At 33.3% G+C, this 26,544-nt stretch overlaps 1 protein-coding gene across 2 annotated transcripts in view; it reads left to right on the top strand.

The window, feature by feature from the left end:
• Nucleotides 1-26,544, top strand: part of IL6ST (interleukin 6 cytokine family signal transducer) — a 50,866-nt gene that overhangs the window by 4,817 nt on the left and 19,505 nt on the right. For both annotated transcript variants that reach the window (XM_010977759.3, XM_064480699.1), the window contains exons 2-13: nt 7,353-7,431; nt 11,344-11,649; nt 12,677-12,797; nt 16,422-16,588; nt 17,131-17,285; nt 19,441-19,600; nt 21,521-21,603; nt 22,471-22,681; nt 23,222-23,404; nt 25,139-25,240; nt 25,421-25,567; nt 25,865-26,005. In XM_010977759.3, the coding sequence (XP_010976061.1) occupies nt 7,368-7,431; nt 11,344-11,649; nt 12,677-12,797; nt 16,422-16,588; nt 17,131-17,285; nt 19,441-19,600; nt 21,521-21,603; nt 22,471-22,681; nt 23,222-23,404; nt 25,139-25,240; nt 25,421-25,567; nt 25,865-26,005 (1,840 nt within the window). In that variant the 5' untranslated portion in view covers nt 7,353-7,367. The remainder of the gene's footprint in view (nt 1-7,352; nt 7,432-11,343; nt 11,650-12,676; nt 12,798-16,421; nt 16,589-17,130; nt 17,286-19,440; nt 19,601-21,520; nt 21,604-22,470; nt 22,682-23,221; nt 23,405-25,138; nt 25,241-25,420; nt 25,568-25,864; nt 26,006-26,544) is intronic.

The following is a 26,544-nucleotide window of genomic DNA, read 5'->3' as shown; positions in this document are numbered from 1 at the left end:
TTAAACTTTTTTGTATGTCTTAAACAGTCAGTGATAATTTGTAAAAGGCCTTTTCTAACTCTAAGGTCATAAACCTACTCTGTATTTTCTTCCAGCAGTCCTGCAATTTTGTTTTTCATTAATCAATCTGGAGTCTATGTGTCAGTGATGAAGTAGGGCTGTTTATTTTTTTGTTTGTGGAGCCAGTTGTCCAAATACTATTTATTGAATAGTCCTTTATTTCCTCAGTAATATGAGATGTCTTTTTTTCCCATAATATATTAAATTCTTATATATACGTGGGTCTGTTTCTGGACTTTTTGTTTTGTACTTGATTTAATTGTCTATTGCTGTTAGTGCCGAGCTTTACTTGCTGTAACTTTATAGTATGTCTTAATAGGTGGTACATCAAGTATTGTGTTTACTCTTTTTGAAAATTGGCTTTTGGCTATTCTCTAATATTTTATGTGAAGTTTTAAATTGGTTTGTAAAGTTTCATAGTAAACCACTTTGCAATTTGGATTAAAATTGTATTGCATTAATGTCGTAATTTGTGAAGAACTGATGCTCTATATAGTGAACCTTTTAGAAAAGTTTTGTAGTTTTCTCCATAAACTTCTCTCATAGTTCTGATGTGATTTTTTTTCCCTAGATGTATTAGTTTTTGATATGATTGTGAATAGGATTTTTTCTATCCCATTTTCTAATTGGTTATTATTGGTATATAGGAGAGGGGTATTTTGATGATCTTTCATTCAGCTATTATGCTAAAGTCTCAGTAGTCTTAATAGTTTGTAGTTTGATTCTTTTTGTTGATAGGTGATCATGTCATCTACAAGTTTTTCTTTTTCCATTTTAATATATCATTTATTTGGTTTTTTTTAAAATATTTTTGTTTAAGCCCTCTAGAACAATGTTGAATAAGAGATGACTTCAAGCTTCTTGTTTGAATCCTGACTTTAATAGGAATACTTCTCATTTTTATCTTTAAATAAGATGTTTACTATAGGTTTCTGATAAAGTACTGTGGCAGCAAGAGCTGCAGTGATAACGGCTGTTACCATTTATTGAGTATATAGTATGAGGCAGATTGAGTCTAAGCGCTTTATGTGTAGTGACTTATTTAATCTTGACAGAAGTCCTCTGTAGTATATGGATAGGTGGTGGTGTTACCTTCATTTTTACAGACAAGAAAAATGAAAGTGAACCATATTAAATAACTTGCCTACGATGTTTTATTAAAAATAGAGGAGCTGGGATTTGAATACAGGCAGTCTGATTACAGAGTCCATCCTCTTCTTTGTTATATACTTCATCAAGATAAGGATGGTCTCTTTCAGTCTTAGTTTTCTGACACTTCGTTGTTATTTTAAAATTTTAAAGGAACAATGTTGAATGTTGTCAGATACTTTTTAAGCATCTAGTGGAATAATTGTGTAGTTTTCTTTAATCTGTTAATAAATATACTGGATAACAGTGTCTTTTCTCCTGTGGAACCACACTTGTGTTTTTAGGCAAAATACTTAGTATTTATGGGGGGTTTTGTTTGTTTGCTTTCAAATACATTGGTAGAACAAATTTGTGCTTTAATTCAGCTTTTTCACCAACTCATAATAGTGTGACAATAGTTTTATTGTGTAATCCTTGTTTGATTTGGTATCCAAATGACTATGCTACTTGTACTTCCGGCCAAAATGGGATTACAAGATTAAGATTTACTCTCCTGTCTGAACAACCATGAAACAGAAAAAAAATACATAAAACAATGATAAGACATTGGACACTGGATGATGAAAGCAGTGATCTTGAGATGAGAAACAAATGAGGTGGGACCCTGTGATTGAACTAGCCTACTGCCAACTGTTACAACTGTGTTCTACATGTTCAAAAAGTTAAATAGAGTTATAGAAGTTATGAAGAAGACTCAAATTAAACTTCTAGAGATGAAAAGTACACTAGTTAGGGTTAATGGCAGATTAGGCATTGCAGAGGAAAAGGTTAGTAAACTTAAAAGACACAACAGTAGAAATTATCATTAAAAAAACTGAGAAAAAAAGAAAAAAATGAGCTGATCATCAGTGCGCTGCAGGACTACTTAAAGCACCCTGATACACATGTTATTGGAATCCGCAAAAAAGGATGGGAGCAAGAGGGGCAGACAAAAATAGATTTAAAGAAATAATGGCCAGAAGTTTTCCAGAATTGATAAAAACTATAAACCAGTTCCAAGAAACTCAACAAGCTCTAAGCACAGAAAACATGATGAAAACTACACCAAGGTGCACCACAATCAGATTTCTGAAAACTAGTGATAAAACTAGTTATAAAAAATTTATGTGTATCCAGCGGGGAAAAATAGACCTTTTATACAAAAGAACAAAAATAAGCCTAATAACAGATTTCTTATTGGGAACAATGCAAGTGAGAAGTTAGTGGAGCTACATTTTTTAAGTACTGAAAGATCAATTGAGAATTTATATGCGATGAAAATATCTATTAAAATGATAACGAATTTTTAAAATTTGAATTAAAAACATTTTAAATAGTTGATACTCAGTTAATATAATATAGATAAGACTAGCGTTTTGCAAATTTATTCATAGTAACACTGTACTTTGTATGACATGATGTAAAAGATACCCATATTGAAATTTGCCCCATCCTGATCCCTGCTCAGCTTCTTTATTCAGCAAGTATCACTTTGCCTTCTATTTGTCAGTTGTAGTTCATCTAGTATTCTGCAGTTGTAATAGTAATGTTACTATAGTAACAAAGTTTATACTGATAATCTTCCTCGTACACAGTGTAAACCTGAATTTATTATTCATGCTTTTTTCATTCTATCCTAATTTTTATCAAGTCAAAAAGAAAAAACTCAAAAATCACAATCCATAGGAATAAAATAATTTATAAAGGGTTAACCTATTAAATATTTATCAATTATAACCACTGCTTTTTCTCCCACTTGAGAAAATCTGTGATAATTAAGGTAAATGAGAATGAACAGCTGTAAGGATAATCTTGGATTTGTTCTTATTTTTTAGCTAAATCACTCATAAATTTTGTTACTTATAGTAGTGAATTACTTATGATGCATCTTGTAACTCCTTTCAACACATTATTATGTTGAAATCACCATAGTTGAATTGCTGCTGGGTAGAACAACCACTCAGTTCTTGGAATAAACCTTTCCTATATCTGTGGTTAGTAGTCATGTTTTGATTTCATAGAAGCTTTGAAGATAACATGTAGATTTGAAGGAAAATCAGTATATGCAATATGTGTTTATAATATATGCATAGAAATTCTGCAAGAGATGAGAAAGGATAGTGCCAATAATAAAATTTAAAATTGAATATTTATTGTCAACACAATGAAAGAAGGGGAAAAATAAGCAGAGTAATGCCAGTTCTGTCAATTTTAAAACAAGCCCCCAGATGAAGTGGATTGTATTACGTGTAGTATTTTAGATAGTACTATTGTGTCTCCATCTCTTAGGTTTGGACTATGAAATCAAGTTCCTTGACAAATACTCCTTTATCACATCTCAATGACAGTCCTTAAAAAATGAGGAAATATTACTTTCTAACTGTTAAAATATGAAACCTACCTTTGCCTGTTTTCCTTTTACTTATGTTTAATGGCACTACTCAGATAAATCTAATTGCTTTGAAGTAATCATAAATAACCTTCATGGGACCTCTTGTTTCAGAGTTTTGTTGTAAGACTGTAGCGCATAGAAAGATTGCCAGTTTTCAGAACTATAAAGAAACCTCTCTGCAATGTGAACAAGGTAGGGTGGGTGGTCAGGATGACATGACCACATACTCCTCTACCAACGTGCTCAGGCTGTTTTTTGTTCTGTTGTTTTGATGAACAGTTGAATGATATTTTGGATTTCTCTAAGACTAAAATTGGGAAGTAAGGAATAAAGCAGATAGAAGAAAATGGTTCCTGCAACTTAGTTCTTTTAAGCCCTTCCCTGAGACAGTCTATAAACAATTCATTATCCAATAATTTTTGTTACAGATTGACTGTTATGCATTTAGGTAGTATAAAAGTCAAGTTAGTATTTATATTTAGTAAAATAATACTTTGTTCCAAATATAAGACTATGAAGCCCTCATCAAGAAGTTAGTAGTTTTATATGGGAGAGAAAGTTTACACCTTAAATATTTTTAAATTTAAATTATATTTATTTCTGATTAAGTACAAAAGGGTACAACATTGGAAAGGTACAAGGAGTATATGGTAGAGAGTCTTCCTCCCACCCTAGTGTCTCAAACCCCCAGTGGCAGCCAGTATTTGAATTTTTATCCTTCTAGAGATACTTTATCACATAAAAGGGAATGAGTATGTGTATTGTCTTTTATTGTTGTTTTTGCCCACAATAATAAATACACTGTTCTGTACCTTAGCCATGTATTTTAGATATCATTATATATCTGTGCATATAGAACATCCTCTTTTTTTATGACTACATGCATACTGTGTTTGGATATGCCATTATTTACCTAGTTCCCTATTTATGAACATTTAGGTTGCTTCAACCTTTTGCTATTAAAAAGAATGTGGTAGTGAATGACCTTGTACATGTGTTGTTTTGCTCATATCCATAGGATAACATTAGAATTAGAATTATTAGATTCAAGCATATGTGTACTTTAATTTTTTTGATTGATAGTGCAAAACTGGCCATACACCTTACCTGGATAAGTTTTTTGTTTGTTCTTAACTGTCTAATTAACAAACAATAAAATTCACAGTTTTAAGTGTACAATTTGTTGGGAAGGTTATGCCAGTTTGCACTATAACTGGCAGTGCATGATAATGCCTTTATGTCATATTCTCAGAACCCCATGTTGATAACTTTTTAGTTTTTATATCTTTGCCAATACTCAAGATGAGAATGATATCGTGATAGTTTTGTTTGTTTACTGTTATTCCAAAATACAACTTAACATGCAATAAAGTTCACATACCGTAAGTGTACAGTAAATGTTCAGTATCCTAGAATGCTCTCATCTGTCCTTCACTAACCCCCACCACCACCAAAAAAAAAAAAAGGTAGCCACTATTCTGACCTATCTCCATAGATTGTTGGCCTGTTTTTGAACTTCATATAAAGGGACTCATGTAGATTATACATTTTTTTAACTTTTTAAAATTGAAGTATAGTTAGTTTACAATGTTGTGTTAGTTTCAGGTGCACAGCAAAGTGATTCAGTTATATATCTATCTTTATTTATCTGTTTTTCAGATTCTTTTCCATTCATTATAGGTTATTATAAGAGATTGAAAAGAGTTCCCTGTCCTTCACCGTAGGTCCTTTTTGCTTATCTGTTTTATATAGTAGTGTGTATATGTTAATCCCAAACTCTTAATTTATCCCTGCTCCCTCACCAACTATACGTTTTTTTGTCTGTTTTTTTTTCTGTATTATACATGAGATTCAGTCATGTTGTAAGTACCTGTAATTTATTCTTTTTCATTGCTGTGATTCAATTACTTGAATATACCACAATTATCTTTTCTACTACTTAACAGATTTTTGTTTGCTTCTGTTTTCAGCTTTTATGAATAAAACTTCTGTGAGCATTCTTGTACATATCTTGAAGGGATTTAGCCCTGTTTCTTTTGGCTGTTTTCCTTTTCTGGGTAGGTTTTGTTTTTAATTGAGGTCTGATTTTAAACAATAGAATTCACCAACTTGTAGTGAATGGTTTGTTAGGAAACAGTTCTCTCTGCGTCTCTTGCATTTCTTCATGTCTTACGAGCAAAAGCTCTGACTGCCTTTTTTCCAGACTATCTTTTCAAGGATATTGGAAGATAGAAATGGTGGCTCTCCATAAAGCGAAGGGCAGGTTTGCGTATAGCCTTCAAAAACAGAGCTAATGTCTCCCTCCAGCGTTAAGGGCAGGCATGTTTACCGCCATTTTAAAAGATTCAGGTTTCCAAGAAGCTTAGTCTTCCTCTCCTGTGACACAACCCACTACAAGTACAGGTGTTACCTGACTCTTTTCACAGTGCTCTGCGGGATTTGAGGTTCACACAGCTGGCACAAGAAAATGCTGATAACTCTGACTACTACTCCTGGTATGAGTAATAAAGTCATTTGTCTCTGACTCAGGAGTCTCGTGTCTTTGACAGTATTCATGAACCTGGCAGGCTGACTTGTTAGCTTTACAAGTAGGATCAAATCTCAGAGCCTTCACAGTTCTTGACACAATTTGGTAAATTTTGACGAATGTATAGAATCTTGTTGTCACCACCACAAATCAGGTCATACCACATTTCTGTCATCCTCAGATGTTCCTTTGTGCCCCTTAACATCAATTCCCCTTCCCCACCTCAGCCCCAGACAACCCCTGATCGGCTTTTTGTCACCCTAGTTTTGCCATTTGTTAAGTTTCCTATACATAGAATTTTACATTACATAGCTTGTTGTGTTTGGCTTCTTTCGTTCAGAATAATGCTCTTGAAAGTCATTCATACTATTACATGTATCACTAGTTTGTTCCCTTTTGTTGCTGAGTGATATTCTGTGGTATCCATCGTTTGGATATTTGTTTATCCATTCACCAGTTGATTGACATTTGGGTTGTTTCTAGTTTGTGACTATTATGAATAAAATGCTATGAACATTTGAGTATGTCTTCATGTGGGCATATATTTTTATTTCTCTTGGGTACTTTCTTAGGAGTGGACATGCTGAGTCTTATGATGTGCTTTTAACTTGGTAAAGAACTGCCAAATTGTTTCCCAGAGTGTCTGTATCATCTTACATTCCTATTTGGTTAGTTTTAATTTGTATCTCATCATGAGTGAGGTTGAAAGTATTTCATTTGTTTGAGTTGCTCGTATTTCCTTCTCTATAAATTTCCTGTTCAACTCAATGTTGTCTTTTTTTTCTCCTAAGTGTTGGAAGTTTTTAGTGATTTGTAGGCATTCTTAATTTATCAGGGGATATTTTTGGTCATGCTATGAATTTTAAACTGTTTTTCCATTTTGTCAAGTATCTTTTGAAGGTGGTAATGGTGGGTTTTGCCATGTAGAAATTTTTCTTTCTGAAGCTCTCAGTCTCACAGATAATTTACTAATAGTACAAGAGTTCATAATACAGAAAGAGAATTTCTCTTTCAGTTAACCTTAAAGTATAAATTATGTTTTCCAGCAATATTTTACATAGCCATAACTTCAGTGGGAATGAAGAAAAGTATTCTGAAGACTTAAAACTTGTTCTCTGCATTCTCATAAGAATTTTACCACCATTTAGAAAACAGATGTACAATGGAAACAAGAGCTTTAGAAATTGTCTTAACTTATTATATGTAATAAGAAAAAATATTTAATATTACATATGTCTTTTACAGAAATATCTATGCAAGATGTTGACATTGCATACTTGGATAGTGCAAGCTTTGTTTATTTTCCTCACTACTGGATCTATAGGTAAGGTTCCTCCCAACCCCCAAAATTAGGTGTATGTATTTTATATGGTTATATAATAATGCTTATATATTTATTCTTTCTAGGATTATTATTGAGAAAACGATATCTTAAAAATGAATTTAAGAAGTAAAAATACTCTTGATAAATTATAATTTGTATAATTTGAGTTAAAAGACACTTAATCACTCAGTAATCCTAAATGCTATTTAGTTATACTAACAATAACTTTAAAATGGGGAAGAGAAAAAAATTACTTTAAACAAAGAAATAGGAGAAAATCTATTGTTTCAGCACTTCACTCCTTAATAGCCAAATGTGTCACTGAGCAGCAGTGTGATTGTGACACCAGAATGAAGAGGTCACTTAGAGCAGTATTGCTCAGACTGATACACAGCTTGATGCTGGTCTGAGAACTGGGTGGTTATTGTTCACAATGAGATAAGCACAGAAATTAAGGAGAAATGTTTAGAAACTCTTTTAACAATTTGACATAGCCATGACATTCAAGCATGTGATCAGTGGACTTGTCTCATCAAATATAAAACAAAAGTCTGTCTGTGAAAGATTGGGAGAAAAAAACCTAAACTGATCCTTCACCAGGATCGTAGTTGGAGAATCACTGCTCTAAATCAAACCCTCTTCAAATCCAGGAATGCAACCTCTTTTTAAACACTTCAAGTGGCACAAACTTTATGTTGAAATTTTTTCTTATTTAGAAAGCCTTTCCTTATTCTTGAACCCAAAAATTCCTCCTGTAACTTTTTCTCATTAATTGTTCTAAAGCTTCTAAAGTAAGAAATCCTTCTAAGGTAAGCCCACTTTACTTTCCCACTGTTGAACTCTCTAAGTATTGAAGGATTGCTTTCCTGTGTCTCTAACTCCTCTCTTCCCCAAACTAAACTTACCCAGTTGTCCTAATTCTTTACAGGACTTGGTTTCCAACCCTGCATGTCCAGGTTACCCTCCTGATTATTCTCTTGGTTTCCCATATCAGATTTAGACTGTAATACCATCCACCTCTCCCATTTACTGGCTGTGAGACTTTGTCCAGTCGCTTAATCTGTGTCTCAGTTTCCTGCTCTGTAAGAGAGGGATAATAATGGTCCCTAACTCCTGGGGTTATTGTGAGAATTAAATGAGTTAATATACAGAAGGCATTTGGACAGTGCCTGGCCACAGGAAGCATAAAAATGTAAGTGTCAGAACTAGATATGGTCTGAGTATAGTGACTTTATTACTTTGATCTGAACATCATTTTTATTAAAGCAACATAGGATTTTTTTGCCAGCTAAGATGTAGACCCCATTTCTTTGTGGAAGGAGTATCAGTCACTTTATAAGACAGGCTTGTGGGATGGTATACATATATAGATGTGACCTTCTTTGGAAAATAGGGTCTGCCGCAAGGACTGAGGACAGATACTTTAGCATACTACTCAAGACCTCCCTCTTGTTGACTTTTTTTCTTAGTCAGTGACTTTTATATATGAGTAGTCAACCAATTTAAAAATCTGTTAGTTTAAATCTGTGAATTTGTTTTTATAGAAGAACAGTAGCTAAGTATCAAGAGTTTCATAATGTTCATTCTAATATCTGTTGTAGTATATTGTAATCCACAATTCTTCATCTTGTCTATATGGATATCCCAACTAACTTTATCCGGTACTTTTTTTTTTAATTAAAATGCTATATTTCTAAAATTCAATCTCAAGTGTCCTGGTAGCCCTATAAAAATGGGCTTCATTTGGCATTGGATGGTTTCAGTGAGCCTGTTTTTCACTTTGAAAACTGGAACATTTGCCCATTTCTGGTACTTCTCTTATTCTATGTAATTAAAAATTATTGAGTGTCTGGTTATATCTTATGTTCTTTAGCACTCCAAAGTATATTTCATATTTACAGTTTCCTCTAATCACTGTGGAGAAAGTGAAACAGGAATGATTTTACCAAGGTCTAGGGAGTAAAGTAAGGTTTAGGGAGTTTCAAAGACTGGCTCAGTATCATAAGGTAACTTATTAGTATGCCACAAAGTGGAAATTTAGAGTAATTTGTGCACATGACTTACAGTAGACATGTATAAATAATATCAAAGTCATGTAACTAGGCCACATTATAAGTTTTCAGACAAAGAAGCAGACAGTCTGACTCTGGACCTTATGGGCTTTATGAGAGGTCTCAGGATTTCATTTGGGAGTGTAATTTTGACTGCAAAAAATGTTTTTAATTCATCATGCTGACTTTGAGAGGTATGGAAATGAGAAAATAATTGTTTAGCTCTTTTAAAGTAGTTTTATCCTTTGTGCAGTGTAGCTTGGGACCAAGTTGGGAATTAGAAGAATCTGGCTGTTAATTGAGGTTGACTCTAAAATGACTCTGTAAAAGTGTCTCAGTTTTCTTTATAAAATAAAGGGTTGAAGTAAATGATCACCAAGGTTTTTCTCAGTTTCATAATTCTGTGATTCCTGTGCCTTTTTACCTTAACTGCTAGAACCAGACACCCCTAAGGGACTCTTCAGACCCCATCAATGTGACTAGATTACTTGTCTTTGGAGAGTAATAGTAATGATAATAGGCTACCATTTATTGGAGGCCTTTTGAATACTAGGCATCGTGGTAGGTTCTTTACATAAGTAATTTATGATCTCAGAAAACTCTTCAAGATAGCCATTATTAACTTCATTTTCCAAATGAGGAAACTGACACTCAGCTAGAACTTCAAATTCCATTGGCAGATGGGATTCACTAGAGAAAGCTGCCTTAAATTTCTGGACAGTGAGAATAGAGAAAGAGAATAGAGCCATGCCAAATAGAAGAATTTTTGTCTTGATGGTAATAGGTAGCCATTAAATAATTTAAAATAGGAAAATGGCATAATCAATTTTGAATAACTCTGGAGCTGTATGTAGGGTAAACTGGAAGGTGGTCAAATTGTGGTATTAATATGATGGCCTGAGCTTCAGCAGCCAAAATGGGGTTGGTGAGAAGAGGTTGATCTACGTTTAAAAATATAGAACCAGCAAGACTTGGACTATTGGAGGAGGCTAATTAGAGAGAGATGTTGAAGTACCATAAGGTTATCTGGCCTAGATGACTAGATGGCAGTGGTGCTGTTAGCAGAAGTAGAGAAGTAAGAATAAGAAAGATAAGTTTGGAAGGGACTCTGATGCGTGTAGTTTTAGACATGTTCATTTTGAAGTACCTACAGGATATCTCAGGTGGATGTGTCTTATAAGCCACTGGAAGCATAGGAAGTTAGGGCCAGAGACAGGGGTTTGGATGTCATCAACATAAAGTAGGTGATAGTTAAAGTATTAGTTGTGTTTTATTTTTTTTATGCAGTCTGATTCTTTGTTTTTAATATGGGATTTTATCTCATACACTTATTGTTAAAACCAATATGTTTGGCCATCTTATTCTATTCTTTCCATTCTTTTATTGCTCCCTTGCTCTTTTCTTTTTCTGATTTTGATATATGAGCAATGTACAGTATCTTTCCATGCCCACATCCACACCTCCAACAGAAGTCAGCACTAGAGAGGAGCAGAGATCACTATCTTCCTGAGGGTCTAATTTGGACACTGGGTCTGAATCGAGGAACAGGATTGGTGGCAGAACAAGTATGAATCATGCTGCAGGCAAACTATATTTCCTAAAGCAAAGTTAGAATAGTATAAAAAGGCCTGAAGCTTGCATAGGATTTTTTAAAAATCCAGCTCCAACTGCCATACAATTTATGTATTTCTTTACATATTTAGGTATTAAATTCTGATCATATTAACTTTTACTGTTTCTTCTTTTTCTGTGCCTTTAGAGAGATTTTAATGAAGATTGAGGGACTGCATTGATACAAAATGTCATTTTATGCCAGAAAAATTCAGTCCATTTTATATTTTCTGTTGTTATTCTTTTTCAGGTGAACTTCTAGAACCATGTGGTCATATCAGTCCTGAATCTCCAGTTGTACAACTTGGTTCTAATTTCACGGCAGTTTGTGTGCTAAAGGAAAAATGTATGGATTATTTTCATGTAAATGCTAATTATATTTTCTGGAAAACAAACCATGTTACTGTTCCTTATGAACAGTATACTGTCATAAACAGAACAGCATCTAGTGTCACATTTACAAATATATCTTTATTAAATATTCAACTCACTTGCAACATTCGTACATTTGGACAGATTGATCAGAACGTTTATGGAATCAGGATAATTTCAGGCTGTAAGTTTTGTTTTACTTTTTTCTTACTTCAGTTAATGAATGTCTGTTGTCTGTTGATCTTTATGAAATGCAGTAACTTGTTTGCTCAGTGACTTTATACGTGTTTATTTATTTTTTTAATATGGTAATTCTATGTTTAGTTTTTTGAGGAATCTCCAACTGTTTTCCATAGTGGCTGCACCAAACTGCATTCCCACCAGCAGTGTAGGAGGGTTCCCTTTTCTCCATACCCTCTCCGGCATTTATCATTTATGGACTTTTAAATGATTAAAAAAAAAAGTAGAAGTGCAACTGCATTTGCATTACAGATATACTGTAAGCCTAAAGAGTAACACAAGTTTTGTATTTTTCCTGAAATTCAAGCATCTGTCAGTTTTCTAGAGAAATAGTTTGACATAAGACATCCCCTGAAAATACTGTTGAATTGATATCTCTGAATGTACTCATAGTAACTTTCATTATCCCTTAACTGCTGAGAAATGCAATGTAAAGCTGCTACCTGAAGAAGGTGAATAAATACTGGAGAGAGTCCTTTTTCTGTGTTGAAGTAAATAAGTAAACTTAGTATGATCTAAGAGTGGATTACCAAATTTGTGTGGGTCACTTAAAATTACAATTTTGGCATTTGCTTTTTCTCCAGCAGAATTTGGGAAGGCAATAGAAAGAAATATAAATGAATTGTTTTTGCTTCTGTTTAATTGCCTCTTACAAACATGCAGATATTTTTTAAAATACACTTAATGGAGAAATAATGCTATCCAGCTATAAATGAAAGTTGATTTTATGTAGAAAATTTGAAATATACTAGTTAATGACAATTATGATAGAAAATTTATGTTACTATCTAGGAAGAAGTTTGAATTTAAATAAAAATTAATGTTTAGTCACCAGTCTTTCATTATGTCCTTGCTTTTTGCTTGGGTTTGTTTTTTCTACCTAGTTGTTTTAAATATCTTTGGTAGTATATAAATTGCATGCTATTTGTGGGTACAAAACTTTTTGAAAATTGCTTATTTTTCCTTTTTAGTACCTCCAGAAAAACCTAAAAATTTGAGTTGTATTGTGAATGAAGGAAAGAAAATGATGTGTCAGTGGGATCCTGGAAGGGAAACATACCTGGAAACAAACTTCACTTTAAAATCTGAATGGCAAGTTATTTTAAATTTGTTGTATGTTGAATTTATTAAGTTAGCCTTTTGTGCTGGAATTTTTATTTTGTCAAGTAGTAATGTTAAAAGCAAATTTTTAAGCATTTTATTTAACCTTTTGTTTTTGGAACATCTGAAACATGAAAGTAGAAAGAATAGTAAAAGAAATCCTCATGTGCCTATCATCAAGCTTAAGTTAATGATCAGCTCATGACCAGTCTTATTTTATATATACCCCACCCCAGATTGTGTTAAAGAAAATCTCAGATATCTTGTCGCCTCATCCATAAAAGATGCCTCTAAAATATAAGGACACTTTTTTAAAAACATAACTACATACCATTATTATACACAAATATAATTGAAAACACTGTCACATTTTTAGTGTTTAAATTTCCCGTTGTCTCGTAATTATATGTATAAATATTTTTATATAAATAATCACCATATGTTGCAAATTGATATGTCTTGTCTCTCTTAACCATTGTTTCCATCTACTTCTCTCTTTTTTTGGGGGGGGGGACAATTAGGTTTGTTTGTTTGTTTATTAATGGGAGGTACTGGGGATTGAACCCAGGACCTCATGTATGCTAAGCATGCTCTCTACAACTGAGCTATACCCACCCCTCTCTTTTCTTTCTTTCTCTTTGCAATTCAGTTGTTAAAATATTGATTATACATTGTTTAACACATTCCTCTATCCCTTTATTTTCTAAAGCTTACCAGTGGATCTAGATAATCAGATTTGGGGTGGAATTATTGTTGTTGTTTTTCCAAAAGTAGTTCATAATTCATAGGAATGATGTTTACTTCCATTAGGAACCACCATATAATGTTTGATTGTTTTTCTTACACTAAGATTGAGCAGTGGTTTCAAGTATTGTCAGCCTGAACCATTCATTATAAAATTCCCCATTTTTTCCCAAACATAAAGAAAAGTTGAAAGAATTCTGCAGTGAATACTTATACATACTTATTAGCTAGATTCTACAATTAACATTTTACTTTATTTGCTTTATCACATACCTATTTATGTATATCATTCTCTCTGCCTGTCAATCCATCTTTCTTTTTTTTTTCAATTCCCATTTATTTTTGGCTCTTGGGGCAATGTCATCTTTTCAATATGAAAGCAAGCAGCAAGTTCAACACAAAATAGAAATCTGAAGTGTAGAATAGGATAAAACCAAGGTTGGTATGGGAAAGGCAATAACAAAAGTAAGAGATGAGATGTTGCCAAGAGATGGAGGGTATCCTGTCCCCTCTCTGGGGAATGACAAACATTTAGGCAGCGGCACACGCCTTTCCAGATACATACAGAAGGGCTGGTATTCATTTTTTGTGTAAGAAAAGGTGGAGTTGGGGAGGACCTTTCTGGAGGCTTAAGGACCAAGGCTAGTCTCTTGCTCCTCTTGACCCCCTTTTCTGAGCAGGGGAAAGAAAGAAATCCCAACACATGAAATCCATCTCTTTTTTTATGCATTTCAGAGTGAGTTGCAGACATTCTTATATTTCACCCTTAAACTTAAGCATTTACAATATTAACTATATTAATTAGCTGGATGTTTACAGGTATATTTTTGATTTTAGATAAAATTTATGTATCTCTAAAGATAATACTTACATATCCTAAGTGTATTGCTCATTGAGTTTTGACTAGTGACTGTGTAACTCAAACCCCTATCAAGGTATAGACATTACTAACACCCTCATGCCCTTCCTGGTCATTCCCAGTCACCACCCTATTTCACCCCACAGGGAAACTACTTGTCTGATTTTCTTTACTATAGATTTTGACCTGTTCCAGAATGTCATACAAATGGAATCACATAGTGTGTGCTCTTCTGTGAAAGGATTTATGACTCAGCAGAATGTTTTGAGGATTTAACCATGTTGCTTCCCATTAGTTTTTCACTTAAAGGTTTGAGTCATTATCAGTGATCATTATTTGTATATGAGGTACAAAATAGTGGTATTCTTTATCTTTTTTGAATCAGCTGAAATACTTAAAGAATACTTTTCTTCATCAACTATTGGTTACCGTGAGGTATGGTTCACGTAAGAGAAGCAAAATGGTTTCAGTGTTTTCCTTTTATTAACCAGTTACATTGGTTCCCAGCATCATCAAAAGGTAGATAATAAGGTGTTTTTCTCCTCATTATGAATTCTTACTTTAACATAGTTGATGTATTTTAATCCATTAAAGTTATCAACAATTGATACTTAAATTGTTGCATCTTTGGAACTTTTCAGATTGGCTCATCCTTTTGACACAATTTTCATTAGTCTTTGATAGCTTCCTGATTTCTGATATGACATAATGTTCCAGGCTCATCTTAATATATTTTCTGCCCCAGAACCAGAATCAGCCATTTCCCAAGTAGTCATGGGTCCATTTAGTGTGAAATACTATTTATAGACTGTAGCCTGGGTGCTGGGGAACTCACTGCTACTGGGTTGTTACTATTTCTAGGCTTTTTCAGTGGAGAGAGCTAGGAATGTTTTTAAGGTAAAATATATTATGAACTCATATTGATATTTCCAAGTTTAAATTCAGACTATGGGTTTTTACTTAATTCATCTAACATCTACATCTCCTTTTTTCTGTGATGAAAACCTTAATTCCCCAAAATACCAACGTAATTATTCATTTGCTTTATTCCATAGTAAACACAATAGCTACAAAATAACAATTATAATGTTAGCATCAACAGTATGATTGTTGAAAAGAATTTTAAGAATGTTTTTCTTTCACCAAGGGTATAATTAAATTACTATTTTAGAGTTACTTGAAATAGTTTCTATGTGCTATACCCCCAACTCAGTACAAGAATTCATATGTTTCATTTTGGTTTTGGTTTTTAGGAATTTTCTTAATCGTTTAAAATAATGAATTAATCCAAAAAGTCAGATTTCTAAAACAATTTATATTTACAGAAGTCTCAGTTCCCTGTCTCCTCAACCTTATTTCCTCCCTCTCCCTAGAGGTTACCTATTTTGGTTTGGTTTTGATTTATCCTTCTATTTTGAAAAATTGTGTGTGTATATATAAATATTAATTGTATGACATAAACATATGTGAATAAATATAGTAATACCACTTGGAACTTTCTGTTGTGATAGAAATCAGAAAGTGGTTGCCTGAGTTTGACTGGAAAGGGGCTGATGGAATTTTTGGGGTGATGGAAAATCTTATCCCTGTCCTCCTCCCATCTCCTAGCATATTGTGCTTGAAAAAGCACACGGTTCTTAAAGACATTGCTGGTAAAGATTCTATTTCAGGAAAAGAAAGAAACAGTACAAATATTAGATGAAATAGATAATTTTTGGAGAAGTGTCAGTGGGGATAGAGCATAATATTCTTAATGTGATATTCTTAGAGTAAAATTTTGAAAATAATTTTGTGTTTTAAGATATAGATTAAACTCAGTTTTAAAGAAAAACAGGTGAGTTTCTAAGAAATTTTATTTGGTTTTCAACAATTTATTCTAAACTTAATTAATTTATTCGAAGCTATAATAATCTGGGTCTCATCAAATTCTTTTCAAGGAGCCTTTTTCATTTTTCATTCTATTTTTTTTCAAATCTGTTTTTAATGACTGATTCTACCATTTTTGTATTTAGGGCAACAGAAAAGTTTGATGATTGTAGAGCAAAACGTGAGGATCCCACCTCATGCACTGTTGATTATTCTCCTGTGTATTTTGTCAACATTGAAGTCTGGGTAGAAGCAGAGAATGCCCTTGGGAAGGTTACATCAAATCATATCAATTTTGATCCTGTAGATAAAGGTAGATATAAACGTGAATTTAAGAATTTATTAGAACATGCAGTGGTTTATAAATTAAAGTAGTTCTAAGTTTAGTAATATAAAAACAAGCATTTAGTTCATTATCTTAGTGACTTTTACAATTTCGGTTTATCAACGACATTTAAAGTAATTTGGAAAAAGAATAATATCTATAATCCAACCACATTTATAGCTGTTTCCACTTCGAATGTCATCTTCTGGTATTTGTCCAAATATCAGACATTTTACAGCATTATAATCATAGTATACATGTTCCATTTTTATTCTTTTTTAAAATTTCTTATAAACATTTAATTGCCTTAATATCAGAACCTGAAAAGGTTAATGAATGTAATAAACTGACAAGGAAAGCTAAAGTTTCTTTAGAAACCTTTCCTTTCCATTATAATTGTATGGCATAGCATTGTTTTTAGAGAAATTAGTTCATTTGGTGAAAATAAATGCATAGTGTGAAAATATAAAGAGTATATTTGAGTTTGTGTAAGAAATTGTAAAAATATTTTGATCTATTTTATTCTTCAGTGAAGCCCAATCCACCACATAATTTATCAGTCAGCAACTCAGAGGAACTGTCTAGTATTTTAAAATTGACATGGATCAACTCAAGTATTAAGAGTTTTATAAGAATGAAATATAACATACAATATAGGACCAAAGATGCCTCAACTTGGAACCAGGTAAATTGAAGGTTACTGTTTATTCAAATAGTCTTTCTTCCAACCCTCTAACCTAAAAATCTCAATCATTTTCTGAATGTCTTAAGTTTCTGGTTACATGAAACATTTTACTTGACACCTCTTCTAGGTCTGTATTTCAAGCAAAGGCCAACAGGAAGACATCCATAGAAAAAATGCAGTTTTGCTGAATACAGTAGGTTTTAAGTGAAATAAAGAAGTCGTCCGGGATGACAGGGAATAGCATTTTTAATGGGAAGTGAAAGGACCACAAATAACAAGAGGCATATTAAGTGGAGGAGTAAAAATGAAGAGATTATATTGATAAGGTGGGGGGGGTGTTAGCAGAAACTATATCTGTGAGCCAAATTTAGCCTGCCATCTGTTTTTGTAAATAAAGCTTTATTAGGATACAGCCACACACATTTGTTTGCATATTAATCTCTGGCTATTTTTCTGCTACATAGAAAGGGTTGAGTAGTTGCAACAGACACTATCTGACTCAAAGCCTAAAATATTTACAATCTAGCCCTTTATAGAAAGTTTACCAACCCATGAGGTAGAGGAAGAGATTGTGGAGAACTTGTAAGACTGAAAAGGAAAAGGACAGTGTACCCAAAGATGATGTTATCAGCAAAAGAAATACTTGGAGCTTTTTAAAAGGCTGTCACCATAGCATTAAACTCCCCATACTGTTCTTTGTTGTAACTCTGTTTATCACTAACAGTATGCTTTTGCTTTGTTTCTCTGGTTGCAATAATGAGCCCAGAAGAGAATTAAACCTATGCATGACCTTCCTACTTCTGTCCTCCATTCCACTTATCTAAAGGGCTCAGAATACAATCAGAAAAAGGAACAAACCAAAGTGCATTAATGCTTCATCCTGTACAGAGAGGATACATACCAGAAGTCCTTCAAAATATTTTTTAATATCAGAGAATTTTAATTCTTTGGTACAAAAAAGACTGACACCTATTTTGTATTCAATATTGAACTCTCAGAGTAGTAGAAAGAATGTGTTATTTATTTATATTTAGTCCTTTTTTTCCTGAAAACCAGGTTTATCTATAGTGGTAGCTTTTGTTTTTCTTTCTTTTTTTCTTTTTTATTGAAGTATAGTCAGTTTACAATGTTGTCCAATTTCTGACATTCAGCATAATGTTTCAGTTATACATGTACATATATATATTCCTTTTCATATTCTTTTTCATTATAGATTACTACAATATATTGAATATAGTTGCCTGTGCTATACAGTATATACTAAAATATGGAATCTAGGGGGGAAAAAGGCACAAGTGAACTTATTTACAAAACAGAAACAGACTCACAGACGTAGAAAACAAACTCATGGTTACCAACGAGGTGGGGAAAGAGTGGGAAAGGATAAAATGGGAGTTCAAGATTTGCAGATGCTTTTGTTTTTCTTAATTGGGCTGGGTATCTTCCTTTTACTTTATCTAGATCTACACTCCACCCTTCTCCACCCTACTCCACCCTACTCTTGGTCTTGGGATGCTGACCTATGTGGATTTTATCTGTTGGTTCCCTTCCCTCTAGTTTCCTAATGAGTTTCTAGTTAATGGGAGGTGGGGGCCTGACAAGAGAAAGAAGAGAGAGAAGTGAGATCAGCATATTTATTTTCCCTGCTTCTTCCCTGGAGCTTTCTGGCCTTTGAGCCTAAGGTCACTGCTCCTCTCAAGTACCGAATCTGACCCTGTTCTTTCCAGTTCTTTCAGGTTCCCTCATCCCTTTGAGCCTAAAGGTGGTAACACCTACAAGCCCCAGAGTACTGCCTATACTGTCTAAGGTTTCCCTACACTCTGCCCATATTCCCTTTAGTAAACCTTCCTTTAATTAAATTCTGATTGGAATTTCCATCTTTTTCCTGCTGAGACCTTAATAGGTACATGGAAAAAAGAAAGAAAGGAAAGAAGAAAGGACTAATGTTTCTATATTTCCCAAACCTGTTAACTTTACTACTTTTGACTACATTCTGACTTGGATTTATTTCTCTTCAGAACTTGAGTTAAATTAGTCTTACTCATAAGTTATTAGTCTTGTTTTATTAATTAGTTTCTAAAATCTTAGGCAGTTTGAAAAACCTATAATAAATAACTTTGGGGTTTTTTTTGTTGGTCAATTTGCTTTGTTTCAGATTCCTCCTGAAGATACAGCATCTACCCGATCTTCATTCACTGTCCAGGACCTTAAGCCTTTTACAGAGTATGTGTTTAGGATTCGCTGTATGAAGGAAGACGGTAAAGGATTTTGGAGTGACTGGAGTGAAGAAGCAAGTGGGATCACATATGAAGATAGTAAGTAAATAAGTATATGAAGAAATAGAACTATTAGAATTCTGACTATAAATTGTGTCTACTTTTAAGAATATGGACCTCATTGCTTCTTATTTTGTGATCATTTTATTCAAACTGATATTTTACACTTTTATTTTTAAAGGATATCAAGATACAGAATTTAATGTGCATTATTGATAATATAAACCTTTTTGATACCTAAAGAAAATTATGGAATGGTGTCTTAGATACCATGAGAAACCATTAGCTTAATGGTAAATCCAGAACATTTTATTAAAGGAGAGTGGTCCAGAGATATCTCTACCAGAGAATTACATTCTGAATCATTTAATTTACACTATCTAGCAAAAATATGCCTTAGACCCTCGCTGTCAAACATATTTTTACTATATTTTTTCTTCATTTTTTTTTCTATCTGTATTTAAAAAGCCCCTGGAAAAACATCCTGACATTTTGGTTGATTGGTTGATTGGTTGATTTTCATTTTCCCTTTTTTTCTCATGATAATGCAGTCCATATAGTGGAGAATCCAAAAGGCATAAAAGGATATATGATGTAAAGACTCCCACCCCAAAGCAGTTATGTTACTGATTTCTTCTGTAGCCATCAAGAAATAGTCCTGTGGCATATAGATTTTTATTTTGAACATTTTCCTATCATAGTCACACTCTTTAGGTGTCAGTGGCAGCAGTCATGACTTTAAAACCTCTCCTGCCACCTATATCTCTTCACTTCCATGGAGCTCTACCAGAGGTTTGGATAGTTAAGTGAATTGAGAATGCAAAGGCAGGAAGGTAAAGTACCCTTCTCCACTAAGAATTTTCTCTTATTCTCATCAATAGCAGGAAAGAAAGTAATCCTAGTATTTCTGGTTTGGGAGTCCTCAATCAGATTCCTCTGTCTTGGCGAGGACTTCTGAAACTAATATTCGAGGAGCCTTTAAGGGTACTTGGGTCAGTTGAGGGAGTTCCTGAACTACTTTAAATGTAGGCAAAATACTGTGGTTAGTGCCTGTGTGCATTTTCTAGGGAGATGGTACATAACCTTTGTCAAATCAAAGAGGTATCTGGAGCCCAAAACGTGGATTACGCATTTCTTTAACTTAGTGAACTTCTGGGTTCTCTTTATGTTAGGAAATATTTCCAGCCCATAAAATTTCCTTCTTAACTTCATGTTCTTTATTCTTTTGGGGTGCTGCACTGTGCTCATATATACATCTATTTGAATCTCCTATACTGGTAGCTTTTCCCCAGCCTTCCTGGTCTGCCTTTCCCCTTTTCTCTTGTCATTGTAATTACCTCTTCGTGATTAGCATATCACTGCTTAGATTTTATTCAGATTCCTCTTTATTCTATACCATATTTGGTAATTAGATTTATAAAAATTACTAATTACTAGCATTTGATACATTGTTTTATAAAGTGCTTTTTCATATGGTAGATGATTATCACAACAATCCTGTGAATTCATTTTGATCCTGTTACACTGACTTATCCCAACATAAGGCAATAAACTTATACTACATTTACTCCATTTATTTTAATTTGTCCTATATTTTACCTGTAAGCATTTAGGGGTTTTAAACATGTATTTAAATATGATTTTTCAATTTGATTTTTAGCAAAAATAAATAGTGGTACATCTTTGGTTATTGCTTAGAATATATTTGTACCTTTACAATTTTAAGATTACAAAAGAGTTCCAATATAATCTCAATCATCAAGCTATCACCCTGACTAAAGGAACACCCAGGCATATCATGCTGGGATAGGAAAATGCTGGTATAAGGAAAGAGTTAGAGACACCATGTAATTGAAGGGCAAGAATATTAAGAACAAAAGTAAGAGAAAAATTTCCAGGATTTTATTTTACTGTTGTAATAAAAACTTTTATTTTAAAAAGCATGTGTCATCTCTTTAGGACCATCCAAGACACCGAGTTTCTGGTATAAAATAGAGCCATCTCATACTCATGGCTACAGATCTGTACAACTCATATGGAAGGTAAAAAAAAAAATCACCTATTTATATCTTTTATCTCATATAAATACATTTTATATGGTACTATGAATAAAGTTTAATTTTTATTCATTTAATATTAGCAAAGCATTTGATAACTTTTTTTTTTTTTTTTTTTTTTTTTTGGTGGAGGTTCTGGGGCTTGAAACCAGGGCCTTGTGCATTCTAAGCATGCATTCTTTTTTTTTTTTTTCTGGTTTTATTATGTAGAATGATTACAGTTCGACTACACATTAAGCATGCATTCTACCACTGAGCTATATACCCTGTGCCCCAATAACTATTTTTAATAAACAGAAACACAAAGCTTTATATATACTGTGATAGAGGTCAGGCTCATAAACTGCAGGTGATCTGTCGTAGACACTTCAGCATAGATCTGTGAACATTTTATAAGAACAGCTACCTTGTCTTTTATTGAACTTTCCTGAGTACTTCATACAAAATAATTAATAAATGTTTTGAGTAATCAAAATGTATGCTGGTAACAGGAAATAAAATTGTCATGCACTCCATAAATGTTCATAAATGGATCATACTAAAAAAAGATAGAAAAATACTCAGGCATAAAATAATTTAGGCCCACATAGCAGCAGCACAGAATGATATACAGGACTAAAAGTTGACAAGATGATGCTACTTTTCCCTCTTAGTTGAAGTCATGCTTTTACTCTTCATTCAGTGAATAGTAGTTTTACTTCAGCAGTGAGTTCAAAGTAAGGTTGCCAGTATCTTCCTATTAAATATTTAGAGATTTGATACAATAGCAGAATTTGTGAGCATGAACAAAAATTGGTTAATTTTACTCAAGATTTATGAAATACATTTTTAAAATAAACTATTTTATTACAGACATTGCCTCCTTTTGAAGCCAATGGGAAAATCTTGGATTATGAAGTGACTCTCACAAGATGGAAATCACGTTTACAAAATTACACAGTTAATGACACAAAACTGACAGTAAACCTCACAAATGATCGCTATATAGCAACTCTGACAGCGAGAAATCTGGTTGGCAAGTCAGATGCATCTGTTTTAACTATCCCTGCCTGTGACTTTCAAGGTTTGTGTCCATGAAATGGAGTCTGACTTAGGAGGGGAAAGGATGGATAGGTATGGACAGGGCTCCTGTAAAAAACATAACTATTCTAAGACTGTTTCCTCAGTATTAACAGTGATTATATTTTCAGAAATCAGTCAGCAGCTAGATCTGTTCCATTATTGTGTGGCTCAAACTTTGCAGTAAGCAACTTAATTCATTTAAACATTTTTTGATTATCTTTTTAAAATATAATTTTAAGGTTTTAGGAACTTTATATGCATATGACTTAAATATATTGTTTTTCTGTAGCTTTACTTAGCTTTCAAAGAAGAAAAAATTGTAGCTTACATACACAAAACATTTGAAGAATTTGGGGAAAGGAATTTAAGTTTCAAAATAAATTGACTAATTAAATTATAAATGCTTTTATTCATGGAAATACATGTTATATGCTACAAAAACGTGATAGACCACATGGTTATGGAAATGAATGTAAAATACTGGAATTTCAAATTTTTAAGTGTTTGTTTATCATATCAGTATTCAAACTTTGTTTTAAAGCTACTCACCCCGTAACGGATCTTAAAGCATTTCCCAAAGATAACATGCTTTGGGTAGAATGGACTGCTCCAAATGAATCTGTAAACAGATATGTACTTGAGTGGTGTGTGTTATCAGATAAATCACCCTGTATCCCAGACTGGCAACAAGAAGATGGTACTGTACATCGCACCTATTTAAGAGGTATACCTAGCTAAAAACATTTAAGTTGATGTCCTTTTTCTAACTCTTCAAACAAACAGATTTTTCTTTTACATATTCTTTTCTGCTTTGTACACTTTGTGGTCCATTGAAAAGACTTCCAGTTTATCATAGTTACTAGTTTTATCTTGTTTACTATATTTGTGACTCTCAGCAAGTCACCCTTAACCTCTCTGAACTGCAGGGTTTGTTGATGGGCAAAGTGGGGTTAATACTACCCTCTTTTTATACTCCACTATTACTTTGATCATCAAAGGAATGCTCACAGAACTGTAAACTAAGAGACATAAAAGATAATCCAACCTCTGCTGCTAACTGGTATGTTCTCTGTACCTGATTAAGCTCCCTCATCCTTCAGTGAGAAAATTCCTACAGTGTATCTGGATAGCTTATTAACTTCATATAGCTGCTGAACAAGGGAAGGAGAACTAGAACTCAGATTTGCTTGTCTTCTAAGCTGGAAGGACAGAAAGTAATGATATTATAGAGCTCAAAAATGAGATGCTCTCATTGTAAGGTACTACTTATCAACTGGCTTAAAGTGATATAACAATTTTAAAGAGACAACAAAGAACTCTGTGTGGTTTTTTTAGTGAAGAAGGATAACCATTAGAATTCAGCTGCAAATAGTATGATTAGTCAGAGAAAAGCTGTTAACAGAGATATAGCTACCATAAAGTTTAAAAGCTTTATTCGTAAAATAGGCTTTTTGGTCCTCATTAACCTATTATTTAATATAATTTTAATAACCTTGGTTGTCTAGTTGATCAGCCTTTTCCAATTAAAAGCAAGGCAGAGCTAGAAAGCAGGTTGGTAACAGCCGGACAGTGGGAATCTTCTAAACGAGCACAGCACGGGCCCTGGAGACCTGCTGGCTGTGCAGGTGCCCCGTGCAGCCCCGGAGCCCTGCAGCCCCAAGGGACGTCGCTGCATTACAGCAGGATTTGGAAATTGCTCATCTTCTCGATAATGCTGAACTACCAAGAAGGTTACTCTAAGGAGGCAAAGAAGCATGTATGACTGCATGAATACTAGTCAAGGAGATATAAGTTCTTGTTAAAGCTATAAACTTCAGTAAAACAAACACCTCATTTTCTGATGTAGACAGCAAACCTGCTGTATAAAAAGAAATATTTTGCTATTATATGCTAAAGGAATAGATAGATTACTCTGTTAACTTGGAGAGATTATAAAGAAAGTATTTAAGATAGTTTTTCTTTTAAAATTATGTTAATTTCTCAGGGAAATAACACCAGTTACTTTTTTTTCCAGTCACCTTACAAACCAGAGCCATTAGTCCTTTTTGTAGCTCTAATTAGTGGCATCTTGCTCAGTGGCAGTTCTCAGAGAATTACATAACATGTACAAAAGTCATCAGACTTTAAGATCCAGAGTAATTTGAGATCAGTGTTTTTATAAGTACTGAATATAAATGCAGTCATTACTTTTAATGACTATATATTTTTTATCCACTGTATTGGCAATAAAAGTAATAAACATAAAATAAAAGTATTTTTAAATAAATTTTAAAACCTTATTCTATTAAGCTTGGATCCAGTACACAGAAGGCAGTGCTTACTTTAAAAGCTGCAGGTTTTTTTAAAATAAAAGGAAAGTTCAGTGGTCATGAAATTGTAATATAAAAATAAATAATGGAATTGACAAGATTTTTTTATTATAGGAAAAAAAATACTTAATCTACTCTTTTTACTTTAGGAAACTTAGCAGAGAGCAAATGTTATCTGATAACAGTCACTCCAGTATATGCTGATGGGCCAGGAAGCCCTGAGTCTATAAAGGCATACCTTAAACAAGCTCGTAAGTTCAAACCTATTTTCTTTGAAAAATGTTGAGTCTTGTACTAATAAAGACATTTTGTCCCTTTTAAGTAGGGATATGTCTCATTATGTTTAATTTGATGATGATGAAATTTTACAAAGTTCTAATTTACTAAATTCTGATGATTTTCAGTTAGCAAATACCTTTGTTCTGTTTCAGCACCTTCCAAAGGACCTACTGTCCGGACAAAAAAAGTGGGGAAAAATGAAGCTGTCTTAGAGTGGGACCAACTTCCTGTTGATGTTCAGAATGGATTTATCAGAAATTACACTATATTTTATAGAACCATCATTGGAAATGAAACTGGTAATGAAACCATCAGTTATTAATAATATGTCTTCTCTTAAGCTTTTAAATACTAATTTGTCTCATCTTCTTATGTTATACATCTTAGTATAGTATGTTAATATAGTTATATGTGTAGTAACCTCAGAGAAGAGATACCTGAGAATGTGCCTTGTGGTTGCTTTCATGGTCCTATTAAAGAAACATTGTTTTCTGGTAAAATATATTTTGATTCCTTTTTAATACTCTCAAACTGTCAAATATAGGCTAAACCAAGCAGGAGTAGTTGAATAAAGCACACTTACTGATTTCTTCCAGCTGTGAATGTGGATTCTTCCCACACAGAATATACACTGTCCTCTTTGACTAGTGACACTCTGTATATGGTACGAATGGCAGCGTACACAGACGAAGGTGGGAAGGATGGTCCAGAATTCACTTTCACTACACCAAAGTTCGGTAAGAAATACGATGTTTGATCTTTTCTTTCTTTTTTCCCTTTTAAAATTTAATGAGACTAAAAATGGGCTTAATTTATATGCCAAAATTTTATTAAAAGTGCATCTTTGGAATCATATAAATGAAGTGTTAATGAATTATGATTTTTATATTATTGTATCTGGTTCTTTCAGCTATAGAAAATATTTTTCCATACCTTTTTTGTTGTTTCACTATTTCTGACTAATTTCACCTATACTCTGTAAATCCCGAAAGAATTTGTTTAACTTTCTAAATAGGTTCATTTTTTTTACTGGCAAAAAAGAACTTGGGTGTGGTCTCTTTCTTCTCTCGTTCTTCCTTTTATAGGTAGGTTGCTGGCACTAGTCCACCCTTCCAGTCTCCATTTCCCTACCTCCAGCTCGGTCTTTAACTTGCTGAAACTAGGCTTCCAATCCACTATTCCACTGAAACCTCTCTAGTGTCAGTCATAGAAGACCTCTTAGTTGCCCTATCCAGTGCATGCTTTTTAGTCATCTTTTTTCCCCTGGACTTCCAGC

This window comes from Camelus dromedarius, chromosome 3 (assembly GCF_036321535.1).
Source record: "Camelus dromedarius isolate mCamDro1 chromosome 3, mCamDro1.pat, whole genome shotgun sequence".
Classification (NCBI taxonomy): Eukaryota; Metazoa; Chordata; class Mammalia; order Artiodactyla; family Camelidae; genus Camelus; species Camelus dromedarius.
Note: the sequence above shows the minus strand (reverse complement) of the source record. Positions and strands in the feature narration are given on the sequence as shown.